The 15779-nt window shown below is 37.7% G+C and overlaps 1 protein-coding gene across 3 annotated transcripts; it reads left to right on the top strand.

The window, feature by feature from the left end:
* The first annotated feature begins 16 nt into the window (after positions 1-16).
* LOC124132804 lies at positions 17-13351 on the top strand. Of its 3 annotated transcripts, none has more exons than XM_046496935.2 (10): positions 17-53; positions 1198-1289; positions 2159-2218; positions 3348-6059; positions 6744-6902; positions 8939-9105; positions 9682-9912; positions 10280-10370; positions 11959-12083; positions 13068-13351. In XM_046496935.2, the coding sequence occupies exons 2-10, from the start codon at positions 1242-1244 to the stop codon at positions 13267-13269; spliced, it is 3795 nt and encodes a 1264-aa protein (XP_046352891.2). In that variant the 5' UTR covers positions 17-53; positions 1198-1241; the 3' UTR covers positions 13270-13351. The 3 variants fall into 3 exon arrangements, with proteins under 3 accessions (XP_046352891.2, XP_046352890.2, XP_046352888.2); XM_046496934.2 differs by having other exon boundaries at positions 20-59; XM_046496932.2 differs by lacking the exon at positions 17-53 and adding an exon at positions 66-252.
* Positions 13352-15779: the final 2428 nt, after the last annotated feature.

The raw sequence follows: 15779 nt of genomic DNA, 5'->3' as shown, positions 1-15779 counted from the left end.
ATATGAAAGTGCGCGTTGAGGCGCATGCGTCAAGGGTCAAAACCAAGATGGCGGTAAATGTAAAGTCAAAATATTATGAGAGAATGTTTACCGTTATTTTTAGATGATTCGTGTCAAAATACAATGTCATGCACACGTATACATTAATTCTTTAAAAGTTTCAGTTGATTAACCGATACGACTGCTTTGAAACTGGTTCTTTTAATATCGTCTGCTTAGTCATCAACACCCGATTTTCTCTCAAAACATCTGGTTAGTGTCCATTTCCAAAAGCATGTAACTGAACTGTTGTGCAAAAGTCTACCCTTCCGGACATGAATACGGGAAGACTACTTGTCCAAATTTCTAGAAGCATAATTCTTTTCAGCATGTGTATGATGATGTATTGCATTATTACCGTGATTATGTCATAGTCTGTCAAACGTGGGTGTAGACTGGAGATAGGTCTCGGTTGCTTTTCTTATCATCAGATTTAGTTTACCTAGACCTCTGTTGTCACAAATCACAATGTTTTTACCAATCTAAATATCAATGAGAATGTTTAAATAACAACTATGAGATGAGTACATTAATTATGAAGTGTTCTGTCCAATTACCAGTGCAGATGAAATGCACAAATCTACTTGTCCACCAGCTGAGCATAGTCAGGCATGGTATTTGCTTAGCTGCAAAACTGTAGCGATCCACAACTCTGATTCTCCTGTCGGACATTTATTGGTCACTAATGGAAAGCAACATGTACCACTTATAGTAATGTTCTTTCAGAGACTGATGCTTTCACACTGGCCTTCACTCTCCATTACAAAGAGGACGATGAAATTTTTTAAAAATATTTTACAAAATTAACGAACAGTTTGCCCATGAACAATTTGAGTCACTGTATTCCAAAAATATTAACAGTGGCTGTTTTATAGATCTATTTATGTATTAGTGGGAGATTTTGGATAGAAACTTTCTCAGCTTGGTAGTTTCTAGCCCAGGAATCCTATACAAAAGAGACAAACATTTTTGTTGTGAATAAACATATTGAGATATATATTATATGTTTTACATTACATTATGGTTCAGTTTCACAATATTTGGCAATAAACAATATGCTATAAGCACATAGGGCACAGAAAGAAAATTCCAATCTCCTCATGTACAGTAGGAAATTGTTTACGGAGACTGGACTGAACATGATCATTTTTGTTTCAGCTGATGTGTATGAATAAAGCAAACAATTAGAGGTGCTGGTCGTAATGAACGTGATGGAGGTTTTAGAATCCAAATCCATCGACAGAAATGAGGTACATATTTTACATGTTTTATGATGATTGTCGTATCATTCTTTTGTTTCAGTATAACTTATTTTTCTTATGACCTAACATGCCTAATCTAACCTTCTTCCAAGTTTCATATGATACATCTACTACCATAGCAATTATGTCCTGTGCAGCCTCATAATTTTATAATAGTGAATGTGTACATTGTAAGGTTTCAGAAAGAAGATGAATATTACTCTGGTCAGTGTGTTACTTTTAGACCTGTTTCTTTATGTATTCGCTTGTAGAAGATCACAATAAACATCATAAAATTGGAATGATTTTTTTCTGCGAAGCTCATTCTACATAATGTTCTAGGTGTTTCAAGTTGGATATAAGAGCTGTATTGTCAATATCATGTTGTCGCTAGGTTAGACCACACACCTATATAACCTATATATACAAGTCCTTGGTTAGACACAACAAGAAATCTGCTAATAATGAAAATATGGAAGGACTATCTGTTTCTCCTGAGTATTTAGTTATGTCACATGGACCACTTGGTTAACACATGTAAAATGACCTGTGAACTTGATGAGATGGATTTATGTCCATGGGAAATATTTTATGTCCCTTAATTTCTAAATGGCACGGAATTCATATGTTTTCTACCATGGTGTCTACCCTACTTTTATCAGTCAATATGATTATTATCCCTACATTTATTAAATGTTTTTGAAAAGCCATTTTACATTGTTATTTCATATGTTACATTGTTGCTCACGCTGCTTTGATAAACATGAAGTGATGTATGACCCTACTCTGACGTTCTTTTAATTACAATCAGCAAATAATGAATGTATTGTTTAAATGCATACATTCTATAAGATTTTTTCAAACTTATTATTTTCCAGGTTTTAGAAAGACTAGCTCGAATGAAAAGAGAACTTGCTAAGAAGGAAAAGAAACTTGAGGTAAGAATTTTGTTTCCATATTTACCTATCAGAGTGAATATTGTAGAAACTGTGAGCAAAAAGTACAACTGGAGTCAATATATGTGATGTGATCTCAAGTTTATCATGACATATGTATGTGAAATAAGGTTTATAGTATTTTATATTCATCTTTCTTGAGTTGTATCATTATCAAATCCATTTTTACCAAAATTCTTAACTATGTTAACAGTGCAGTGATTTTGAAAATAACAATTTATATGGTAGACTTTTTTTCAGTTTTTAGTAAATGGAATGTGGGTATATAATCAACAATGAAAATTGTAGCAGCTGCAGAAACATGGCTGTGGCAATTTACCTTTCATCTTTCTGATTACTTCTTCCACCAACATCATGCACATTGAAGGTGAACAGGCAAATGAAAAACCTTCAAGTTTGAAATAGTTTACCCATCATGTTCAGAATGCACATATAACTTGTTCTTTTCTCACATTGGTATTTCAGTATCTCAGTTTTTGACAAATATGTCTACATAGTAATCCCTAGTCACAATCATTGGTGTGAGGAAGTTGATGAGAGTGGATCCATTAAGGAATAATACAACAGGGCCACGGGCAGTAACTTTAAAATTTTAAGTGTGTAGAAATTATATGTCCACTGTCCACATGAGAACATGAAAAACAATAGGCAAGAGAAAAACAAATGCAATCATTCTTTGCATGTTTTAGGATTTCACTTAAGATCATGTTCATTATACTGTTTTCAATACAATTAGTCAATGTAAATTCTGTGCTATATAGGATTCAGATTATCTATCCCAAGGTCTATAATGTAAGGATATATATGCATGATATGGAGGTTAGTTGCATCTTAATTATGATCACAGTCTCTTGGATAACTCCTTTAAGCAGATATAGTCGCAACATGGCAGAGATATTTTGGATGCAATGTCAAATTGTAACTCACTTCAGCAGATCTAAGATGTTTTGGGCTTTTTATTTGTGAATGTGTTGTTAAGAACCAACTATAGCAAGCTATAGTGTTTTTATTATGACATAAAAATATGTTAAGTAATGTCCAGAGGATAAAATGTGTAATGGCGAAAGGATGTCAATAATCATTTGCATGTTCTTTTTCTGTAAATACGCAGAGAGCTAAGCGTGCCTTAAGAGCAAAAGCACATGTGAAGCAAAAACTGAGGGAACAAGCTTTGATCCAAGGAAACTGCGGCTCCCCTCACCTTCACCAAGAGGAGTCTCAGGCAGGTGCTGATACTAATAGTAACTCATGGACACCAACATCCGCGGGCAATTCTTCCCTTGATGTAACTCAACCATTTTCTGATGAGAAATCTGAAAACAGTGTCATCAGAACTAAAAGAGACTTCAAAAGTGACCATGATAGACAAAGGGAGATAACTCCATCATCACGACGACCCTTTCTGGCTAAATTGGAACAGGCTAGTGGGCAGTCATTGAAATCTGAACTTAGTGTTCATTGTTCAAAATCAGTTGACACAGGCTTGAAATCCAAAGCTTTGCGCAAACATTTGAAATGTAACGAAAGAGTGAAGGCAACTGAAAATGAGAAATGTGAAGATTTGTTGACAGCTTGTCTTGTTCAGGCTGGTGTCAAGGATCAGTGTTTTAGACATGATGGCATTACAATAAGTCCAGACTTACTTGAAGACTACCCTATTATTCTTGAGAAAAAGGTTTCATTATGTGATACTAATGATTCACATCTTGACAATTCTTTGTTTCTTACACCAGCCCCAGTCAGTAACAATTCAGAGAAAATTTATCTCCATGAATCATGCCAAGAAAAGGGCGTAACAAATGTTAAACTTAAGCTTGAATTTGATGTGGAAACTGAAACACTAGGATCAAGTGTTAAAGGGAATGACAGTCAAACTGTGTGTAAAGATAGGAAACTTGTTTCTTTAGAAAGCAAACTTGAATCTCAGGAAGATCAAAACCTTGATGATTGTATAGTAATACGGAGGACATTCAAATCAAATGTATGTCAAGAAACCATTCCAAACTCTATATCACCAGTTTCTCAGAACGCAGGAAACTGCAAAAGGGACAAAGCCCTTTCCTTGAGCAGAAAAAGAAAAAGTGGTGCTAGTGCTCAAAGACAACAAGATGAAAAGAAGTTCAAATCCAATATTATGGAGACTGATTCTGTATTCATGGCCTCAGAGCCAGAAAGTGTTGTAAGAGAGGGTTCAGTTACTGTGGTCTCAGATTCCCTCTCCCCAGTTGCTAGCCAGAGTTTACTGAAGCCTTCTAATCCCAGAGAATCAACAGCTATAACAAAAGAGGACCCCAACTGTGATAATCCGAAGAAAGCTTTGCCTGAGAAGGTTTGTGATAAGTCCACTTTTAACAAGAACTGTCAGATTAATGCTCAAAATATTGAAGAAACCAATTTATCTGACATTTTATGTGATAATAACAAAAAGAGTTTTTCAAAGGAAAGGGATTTAGAATATCAGAGTCATCAAAGAAAGAAATCTTCAAAGAATTCCCCAAGGACTAAAGCAGGGTCATCACAAGGAAAACAGACACAACCAGCCGAATATCTAGACTTTACTGAGCTGGATGTCATTCCATTCTCACAGTTTCAGTACTCAGACTGTCTGTTCTCAAGTCAGGATTTACTGTCTGAAACAGTCCCTGGCAAAAGAGGGAGGAAGAGTCACTTTGGTATGCTGATACAAAGACGATCTCCAAGGCTGTCTGCAGGTCTCAAGAATGTAGTTGGTGATGACATTATGCCCAATGACTCTAACTCTGAACCTATTTCATCAGAGAATTTAGAAACAGATTCTTCATGTGGTTCTCAGATGCTGTGTCCCAAGCCGGTTTCAAAAGGATGTAGACGTGTGAAGAAAAGCAAGAAGGGCATTATGATATCATCAGTGTTCCAATTCATTATTGATGAAGCAAAGAGAATCAAAGATGTGAAAGAATTTGTACTGCCAATTAATATATTTAACAAGAGAGTTCAGAAAAAACTAACTGAGTATGTATCTCAGGATAGTGTTAGTGACAATGATCTTACATCTGAGGTAAAACACAACACAGAAAAGAAAGTTCATACATTACAATTTGGAAGGTGTAAAAATGGACTTAAGCCAATAAGGAACAGACATGTTGAACAGAAAGAGAGATTTCATGACAGTCTGAACAACCACACTGCAGAGGATGCAGCTGAGCTGTTGGATTTCAGTATGTGTGCAGGAGAGGGGAAATTAATCAAAGTTGAGATGAGTCAAAGTATATCAGCAGAGAAGATTCCTTCAAAGATGTCACATGGATGTATTTTAGAAAATGACAGTAAACTATGTGATGTTAAGGAAGAAAGAGACAACAACATTTGCAAGAACGTGAATTTACTTAATGAAATGTGTGTGTTTGACACTGCTAGAGAAGAAAACCAATCTGTCCTGTCAACACCAAAACACCAGTCTGTCAGCTTTAAAACACCAAAGCAAGAAGTATGTGATTTCGCAACACCAAAACACCAACTAAGCTTGATGTCTACCCCTAAGATTGAAAACTCATTTGTGACCCCAAAGCACCAGATAAGGAGAATGAAGTATGATGTGGCTTCAACTGACCTGACCTGCTCACCATCCCTGTTTCCATCACAGGAAGTCAAAGAGGAGATGACTCCATTGTTTTGCAGTCCAGTTTCTGCTTCAAGGGCATCACCATTTGGTGTTGCTGCTTTACCAGAAGATGGGGACTGTGGTGTTGATGATGAAGACGTGTTCTCCAGTCTTGCTGGTGCTGCAGATACAGAGACTGAAACCAGAGAAGGGAGGAGGCTTGTTACTGCTGGATGTTTTCAGGTAAGACTAGTTATCTCTGATGTAAAAAAAGTAACACAGGGTGAAGAGGAATATGTAATGATAGAAGTTCACTAACTATTTACAGTCCATTTTAGATATCAAATGAACTCCCTTTATAAGACAAATGCTAGAGATAGGCCATTTCAACTGGCAAGGACTAGTGACATAAAATTTCAAGTCCTTATGTACATGAATCCACTATCACTTTATTATTTGGGTCAGCAGAAACTGGTAAACATGGTAAAGTGAGTTTCATTATTTTGGTTAACAGTACTTACACAATAGAGTGAAAAACATACTTTGTGGTATAACAAAAGAAAATCAGCTGAGAAATTCTTGTTTTAAGTGGAACTGAAAAGGCCTGAAAGTCTAGCAAATAAACTCCACTTGCCTTTGAAAATTTACTACTAAATAGATTCAGTCTGAGACTTTGGCCTCTAAACCAAAGCCTGAGTGTTGTAAGACCAGCTAATAATAGTCCACGTATGTTTATTAAAACTTACGTAAATAATGCAAAACTGACAAGATTTGTTTTTTTTACTCAAAAGCCTTTAGGTTTGAAATGGTGCAACTGCAAGACATATTGATCATGTTTTTTACCTCATGACATTCACCAGACATATATTGGAAATAGGATGTGTAAGCATGCGTTATAAACACTGATTTCAAATTTCTGTATCCAAGACATGCAAGACAGAGCCTGTCATATCAGTCCTGTGTGGAGTACTACATACTGCGGGATCGCTGGTGGACTTCGTCGTCACTCTTTTTTCAACATCCCTCAGTATCTGGTCCCTGGAAAAATCACTCTGGACAAATGAACTGGACTGGATTCTACCAGAGGTAAGCAAATACAGTAGTTCCCAATGTTAATTAAAGTTATGAGTCATTAATTGAATACTAAGTTACTACTATAAACATTCACTCTGATATAAATGTTGTGCCACCAAACAAAACAATTTACACCCACCAAAATGATGTTAACAAATAGACTATTAGATATGAGGAAACTTAATAACTTAAATGAGAACGATTATTTCAAGCAAGTGGGTAAGTGATGGTACTATTTTGTTTTCACTGCCTGTAGTAAACATGGTAAAGTTTATTATTTGGTTAAATGGTTACAAAATATGCTTCATGCAGTTCAATGTACAGTGTTCCTTTTATTTTTTACTTTGTTTGGTAACAATAATCAATTAGGAATATCAAAATACCTATCTTCATCTTTTATACACACTATCACTAGTATCAACATGATCAGACATCCTTATTCAAATATTATATATCCTCTGTGTCATTCATTATTGAGGGGTCATGCAAGACATAAAAGTATAAAAAAACATGGCATTTTCAACTTTCAGGAGCACAGTTCTGTTGCATCTGGAATGAATCATATCATACCTACATTGACTGTTACTTATCATGCACGGTTGCGTTCAGGCGTGTGTTTTGGGTAGCTTTTTCCTTCAAATTCAATCTTGCACTTTTCATTGTTTTTATCAGTCGATGTCCATTTTTCCAGTTTCATTAAAGCATCCAATCAGTGTAATAGGCATAAACAACATGTTCTGCAACTGTTAATCACATTGTCAACAAACTCAGACCTATAGATGCTTGTTGGCATATCTTCATTTTAACACCCTACATACCGAGGTGACCCTTCATTAATTAAAACAAATATGAAAAATAGGTTTGAAGCTGTGTTGGCGGTGTCTAGCCGGGAGGGCCACATTTCAGAAATGGCTATTGCCGGTAGAGCCACATTTTCAGCTGAGTGCATTTCACCTATTCTAGCGGGTAATTAATTAATCCGATTACCGATACCTTTATATGAGTGTCCCACATTTAAATTACTAAGCGTGGTGTTCTTTAGAGATACCTTTAAATGAGTGTCCCACATTTAAATTGCCCCTCCTGACAGCAGACCCCAGATCCAGCTGGAGGAGAAGTACTCCCAGACTGAGGGAGGCGACCAGTTCCTACACCGTGTTAGTGACGACATCCTCATCTTCACTTCAGACAAGAACATTGTATCATGTATCTGGAGGAGGGTGCAGAAAGAAGGTCTGGTGATGGACTATAAGGAAGATGAGGAGGTGAAGAAGCTGGTGAGAAGAGCTGCTGCTCTCCCTCTAGTACCTCGTGACAAAGTGGATGATGTGTGACTTGATGCCATTGCTGGCCCTAAAGTGACTGCCTTCATGGACTACGTGACAACCAGTTGGGTTCAAGGATGGGCCTTCATGCCAGAGATTTGGAACCATTTCGAAAACCAAGGCCACCGTACCAACAATCACCTGGAAGGGTGGCACAACAAGATAAAGAAACTTGCCAAGAAGTGCCACCCGAACATCTACGAGGTAGTGAAGCTATTTCAGCGAGAGCAGTCACTCAAAGAGGTTGCAGTCCTGAGACTCTCTCACCAGTGGTCAGAACCTTCACGAAGAAAGAAGTACAAGGCAATCGATGCACGTATTGCGTCCCTCAAGATCCAGCTCCTGAACCAACACCTGAGTAAGATGGAATATGCTGACCACGTGGGCGACCTCCTTCATCTGCAGTTATGACATTAAATCCATTATGATATTCATATGCTATTCATATTCATCAATGTAAAGTTTTGATGAATATGTTATCCTTGTTGAATAAAAAATGAGAAAACAAGATTTGTTTTGTTATATACGGTAACCTGTTAGAATCACAAAGCATGTTTTGACAGCATAGACATGAGAGCAACATTATACAATCACGCAACCATAACCATTGTCGCGAGAGCCACATCAATTTGGGCTATCTATTTTCGAAATGTGGCTTTGCCGGCCTGTAACCGTGTTGGCTCTGGTGGACTTGTTAATTAATCTCAGTTATTTTGCACTTAGGGTTGTGAAGCAGAGACAGCTTGGTTGATGCCATCTGAGGACAAGGTTGTTGTAGCAATGTCAGGGTCAAGTGTCAAGGTTCCTGTCATGGTCAGTGTGTTTGTCTATGACTGGTTATCAGGTGACTCGACGAGGTTCAACCTTCCTCTGCCTGTGTCAGTAAGATGGTAAGATATGAAAGACACGAACGGAATGATAGGAATCAGATTTGGTTAATTGTTTTGTTTGAATTGTAAAAAGTGTAATGTGTGTGTCAAATTTACCCATATGTTATTTGTATCACTTGCTGTATGATTACAAGAAGCAGTCTGTACATGAAAGTCTGTCAGTTAATGAATTCTTTTTATCCCCCTGGCATATAATGGGGGTAGGTGGTGGTGGGGGGGATCGAGCGGATGATATGTAATTTACAGAATATGTTAGGAGAAAAACTTACAGGCTCTTCGGGCAAGTAGAATTATGTTTTTATTAGCCCTAGGTAATTTCTACTAGGGGGGCACGGGGGGCCCAGTCGTCTAAGGCCGAAGTGATAAATGTCTGAGACCTGCATCACTTTGGGCTTTCCTGCCACATTAAGCTGACATGACGCGATATAACTGGAATACTGTTAAAAGCGGCGTTAAACCCAACTCACTCACTCACTAATTTCTACTAGCTTCATGTCTACTATATAGGCAAGCTATAATTTCCATCCTTGTTTACCCACTCATCACTCATTTTTACGTATGATCTCACTGTTTCAGTCCTATGAGCAATGGTATTTGCTGCCCCCTCACTGACCGCCAGATCACAGTTTTCTACAGACAAGGCACAGTGACTCGGGGTCAGAAACTTACCCTGAACACCTCATTCACAGCCACAGTGGACGATATCAATCTGGACAGCATAGATGGTCATCTGACCAGCATCAGTTCTGTCCAAGACCTCAGTCCAGCTATTGTTGGGCTCACAGTCAACTCGCTGTTGCATATATGGTAATCATTTATGATAAACTATAACATGTACTTGTGTTTCAACATTAACTGTTTTGAAGTAGGATTTCGTAACTCATGAGACCGCCTCCGTGGTCAAGTGGTAGAGTGTCTGCCCGGAAGAAGGTCCAAGGGTCGATCCCCGGCCACGTCATACAAAAGGAGGTTAAAAGATGGTACTTGTAACCCCATTTCACCTCTCCTTCTTGCCCATGATGTATTCAGAGTCTAATTTGAAGAAGGCAGTCACTCACAGCAAGGTGTAAGGGAGATAACTCTTTGAAGAAGTGCAGTGTTTCATCATCTGCATTATTATTAAGATACTCTTGGCTGGTTGCATACCTAGACAATGGCGTATTTGTATTTTCAGGAACCATGAGTGTGGACTATTGTTGCAGACAGTGGACATCAGTTTCACTTGTTCCACTGCAGTTACATTGGCATCAGTGCAGTCGGAACAGGTACACCATCTGCCAATGACATTGTATTTTGGTACACAGAATAGTTTGGCAGCTTAGAAATTCCAGATCCATTAACTGCCCTGTTTCATTTTGAAAACCAAAATAAGGATGTGAAAATGTAAGGATACACTGACATATCTTGTAAGTTATGACTTTGTTATGTCTTGATTTACTAATACTAACAAATTTAGATACTGCAAAAAACAATAAATATCAATGATGCTGAAACTTGTCATGGTTGTTCCAACCAATGAAGTCACTTTTATTTACCGGTATTCAAGACATTCAACCATTTCTTTGGCACCACCTAATGGAATCAGATCACTTGATCACCTGTTGTGAAAATGTAATAGATCTGTAGCTTGGTAGTATGTTTTGAGGCTCAACACATAATTATTCTCCTACCGGTAATTAAGTGTGAAACTATTCTCCAAAACTCTGATGCACCATGATACATGGCCTTTGATACGATACAAGTTACCTGAATAGTGATGCATAACAATACGGTGAAGAAGAGGATTCAAACACTGTACCCTCAGAGGGATGTGGGTCCCCTGCATGACAAAACAAATATTGAATCACTATGCTTTGAATGTTGATGGATTTGACCAAACTTGATAGGTCAATAGTTTCTGATATGAGACTGTTTAACAACCACATGGATTTGTTAGTTTTAACTTTGCCAAACCAGCCAACCAGCCAATGTTAACAAGGTCACATAACAATAACTAAAACCTCTGACTGGTTGACAGACATTAACTTTACATGTAGATGGATTTAGATCAAATTCCATTCATAAACATGTCATGTGAACTCGGGTCAAGGTCAGTGACTTAAATTGGTATTAACAAAATCATTGGACTCGTGGCAATGTCTAAAAGATTCTGATTAACTTCACCAATTATTGACTGATGTGAATCACGACCAATTAGGGGAGATATTATGCATAAGTACACATCAAAGTCAGTAGCCAACTAACTTACTAATCTGTTCAGTGTTAAGGAGGTCAGAGGTCATATGGGGCCTCAGAGGTATCCTGATTAAGACTTTGAGGACAGGTACACTGAAGTTTTGCAAGAGTCAAATAGCAAAAGGACATATTTATGATTTTACCAACTTTTAATAGGACATTTTGGATGACAGTCAGTAAATGTCCTTGAAAATTTACCTAATCCCTGAGGCCGATATAGAGGGGATCAAACGTGATGATAGCTCACAGTTGAGCCCAAGTGTCTGAAAGGACTTACTTATTACTATCAAATGTCCAATATGGGATAAAACATTATGTGTTTTATGTTTTGCTGGTGTTACTGATGCCCAGAAATCTCATTTGGAACCTATAATATTAGACAGAAGTTTCAAAGTTTAAAATTTCCTGTCTTCCGATGATACCATATCATATGTGCAAATCTCAAGACCCATAATGTTTATTGACATTGAGAAAAAGTCATCAGTAATTTTTCATTGCACTCTTTCTATGTCTACTCACAGAGCTGCAAGAAGCCTGTCTGGAAGACTATGACATCATGATACCATCACCCATGACAACTGGTGATCATGTTCTGATCAGGTTCATCTTTGTTTTCAGGGTTATTTACTGATGACCATGATGAATACCAAGGGAGATAAGCCTGTAAGCCTTCTTGCTGTGAACCCAATGACATGCACAAGTCATCAGATGGTCTCGTATGAGACAGTGCCACAGTGGAAGGGGTATGGTATATAATTTGTGTATATGCATTTGTTTTGACTAATTCTCCATGTTACAGATGTTGTGCTATCATTTCAACTAACATGGCGGTCGGGTAGCCTAGTGGTTAAAGCGTTCGCTCGTCACGTCGAAGACCCGGGTTCGAATCCAGACATGGGTACAATGTGTGAAGCCCATTTCTGGTGTCCCCCGCCGTGATATTGCTGGAATATTGCTAAAAGCGGCGTAAAACCATACTCACTCACTCACTCACTCATTTCAACTAACACCTTGAAAAGAACCCTCTTCTCTGACACCACAAAGTCTGGGAATCTTATATATTGATACAATATGTAGCATAACAATTGTATTCAGATTTATTCATGCCAGTAAAATAAAAATAATAATAATGCTATTTTCAAAATGGCAAAAATGCAAACTTTGAAAACCTTCAAGAAACTACTTTTTGGGGGACTGCCCAGAGAGTGGAAACTTTATGTGTAGGACCATTATGGGACCCATATGTATTTATGGCATTAAACTGACAAATTTTGCTTCCCTTTTTAAAGAAATATTTTTCAGTTGTGGAACTTGTAAGCATCTTTGGAAAAACTAAGATGAAATTTTGGTAAGATATTTAACACTGCAATGTTGTACTGATTTAGTCATCATGCCATGTGGGAATTAAGGTTTATGTTCTTAGAATTCAGGGATCCAACTATAATTTTGTGTTTGAGATACTGATTAAAAGTTTCTTTAAGCACAACCATCTGTACTCAACTTTGATCACTGTCGAAAATGTTATGAAAATAAAATATTTTAAATGTTAGGAACTGCTTTACCAACTGTGTCAAAACATGAATGTACATTACCATAGCAATGAAATAATCTTATGTTCATATCATACTTTCTCTTACATCAAACAGACAACATTACAAAGCCAATTAACAGCCACACTCTCCTTACTAGTTGGCTGAAGATGTCACTATAATATTTGTGTCTTGTAGATCAGAGGGGTGTGAGTTGTTCGAGGACCTCCTTGTGGTTTGTGACCAGTCCGGATCTCTCCTCCTGTGGGACACATGTTCTGGACAACTCCTGGTCCGACTGTCTAACCTTCACACAAGGTGCTTGGCTGTTGACCCCTCTCAGGAACGGATCTTCTCAGGACAAAATAATGGATGTGTGCATGTGTACCAGCTGTCATGATGATGTAGTCAAGCATCTCAGTGTATTATTTGTCCAGTCCAATTGCAGCGTTCTCAGGTTTGGAATAAAGTTTGCAATAGCCTTCTAGTCTGAGTCAGTATATCTAATTTCCCTTAATTGTAATATACTTGGTAGATTGTACTTACTCCAGCTAGTGAGATGACACGTTTTCTGATATTATACTGTATTTCATGAACAGGTCTTGTAAATACTAAACTTATCATTATTCAGTCAAACATATTCTTCTGTATATGGTGTGTTTTCAACATTGACTCTTTGTTTGGAAAGTAATCTGTCCGAGTAATGACATGTTCCTGGTCAGAGCAGATTCACTGACATTGATGAAATAGCGGAGCTGAAATATTTTACATTTACCTCTTACATATAACCAGGCAGTAGGGGACACAGATGGCCTGTGCAGAGTTCCTTCCCTTTGCTAAGACAAATCTCAGATTTGCAATAATTCTGGTCCTTGGTCTGTCAGCAGCATACCTGTGCTCATTGATTTCACTAGGTGGTATATGTTTACAACGTGCTTCATTTTGTCCTTTCCACTCACTTTGATCTAGAACACAGAGACAGAAACCTGTCTCTTTCACTCACTCACTGACAGCAGTATTAAGTCTATTGGAAGCACCCAGAAGATGTGTTATTTGTAGTGCTAAGCTCAGTTTGTGGAACGGGTCTGGACAGGCTACAAATTTCAACAACTTTGTAAATTTTGGCCTGCATACCAATCAGTGGATAATGAAAGTATGCTGTCAGAAGAACTGCGCGTCTTATGATTTTGTTTGGCATTTTCTCTGCTTTGAAAGCTGGAGGTGGATGTGTCTTTAATATGTGCAGTTTGGTATTTAGTATGCATGTGGTAAGCATGGATGCATCTGTAACTCCTGTTGTCACTAATGCACCTGTAACCTGACAATATTATACTGTATATGTAACCATAAGGCTCTAGGTGATACTGATACATTACTTCAGATAAAATTCATAAATGTAATCCAGAGAAGGTAATTTGTTTTATGATATTTTGATATTCATTTGTTTTACGCGTCTGTGATGCAGATTATAGTTGTGACATCTGTTTTGAATAATCATGCTGTTTGTAACAGATGAACATGATGAAGTTGATGAAGTTATTAATATTATTATCTATTTGTAGAATATATATATGCTACCAAAGCCGGGTGCTTAGTTCTACTGTGAATGGTATATGTTGCTAATTTAACACACTTTAATTGTATACATCCCTTAAAACAAGATGAGAAGTGAATACACAATGCCATTGAGAAAGCGGTCAAATGTAACAAATGTTATATTTGGGATAACACTTTCTTAGAAGAGTACAGATTCTAGTACTTTTTTTTCTTTTTCTTTTTTTTCAATCCCCCCCCCCCCCCCCCCCCCCCCCCAAAAGTTCTAGAATCTGTACTTTACTAAGAAAGTGTTATCCCAAATATAACATTTGTTACAAGATGAGAAGTGTTTTGTCCATTCCAATGATAGTTTAGCAGTAGGATGGCAACGGTTATGCCTCTAACCAGTCTGTGATCTTAGCATAAAGACAGAATCTGTTAAAGAAATGAATTCTTGCAAGTTTAGTCTTGGCTAATAGACTGATTAGATCAAATAGTGCTTTTTAAGTAGGGAGACCAAAACATAAAGACCACAGTGTTAAAAATATGTCTGAATAAGATGAATGAAACTGTGTGATATCATAAATAGGAAAACTAACTTTCAGGAAAATAGTCTTTAGTTGGTGTATCATATTCATGTATGGTTAGAGACTACTAAATATTCACTCTACTTTCAGTGTTTGTAATTAAGAAGACAGCTTCCCTGCAAGCTGTAAATATCAATACAGTAATTGTCGTGGTTTCTTGGATCTTGGGGGCACGGGTGGCCCAGTTGTTTGAGGCGCCGCAATTCGCTGTGCAGAGTTGTGTCCCTTGGACACGCCAGAAACCTGTGATTGTGGGTTCGAATCCCGGTTTGACCCGATTATGTTTCTAGGTTTGTCAGCACCATCCCCGTGCACGTGGGTTTCACCAAAGTGGTAAACATCTGAGAAATGCATCACTTCAAGCTTTCCTCCCACATTAAACTGACACGCTGCGAAAAACTTGAATACTGTTAAAAGCAGCGTTAAACCCAACTCACTCACTCACTGGTTCTGTACATTGCATCCTATCAACTCAATGCTGAGCTAATGATAAACTTGTCAGGTATCGCATCTCTTAGGCATGTCAGGGTACTAAAATTGTGTGTTTGAATCCCAGAATCTTAATTTGTCAGCACCATACCCATGTTCGTACTTGTTAGATTAGAGCACCACGAAGGCTTTCCTCCCTCATTAAGTTGACATGCTGTTCAAAGTGACATTAAACCCCAAATCACTCATTCATTCACTCACTCACGCATGTAATGCCATCATTCATATCTGAGAGACCATTTCTTTGCTGAAAATATCAACTTTAATAGGACACATGATGGGACTCTAATGTTGAGAC

The sequence above is a fragment of the Haliotis rufescens genome, unplaced genomic scaffold (genome assembly GCF_023055435.1).
Source record: "Haliotis rufescens isolate VD_foot unplaced genomic scaffold, xgHalRufe1.0.p SCAF_11, whole genome shotgun sequence".
Taxonomy (NCBI): domain Eukaryota; kingdom Metazoa; phylum Mollusca; class Gastropoda; order Lepetellida; family Haliotidae; genus Haliotis; species Haliotis rufescens.
Note: the sequence above shows the minus strand (reverse complement) of the source record. Positions and strands in the feature narration are given on the sequence as shown.

Excerpts from the sequence above, each read along its gene's own strand:
- LOC124132804 (XM_046496935.2), top strand. The coding sequence starts at position 1,242 with ATGAACGTGATGGAGGTTTTAGAATCCAAATCCATCGACAGAAATGAG. Across the intron at positions 2,219-3,347 it reads AGAAGGAAAAGAAACTTGAG|AGAGCTAAGCGTGCCTTAAG; the intron begins GTAAGAATTTTG and ends GTAAATACGCAG. Across the intron at positions 9,106-9,681 it reads CTGCCTGTGTCAGTAAGATG|TCCTATGAGCAATGGTATTT; the intron begins GTAAGATATGAA and ends TCACTGTTTCAG.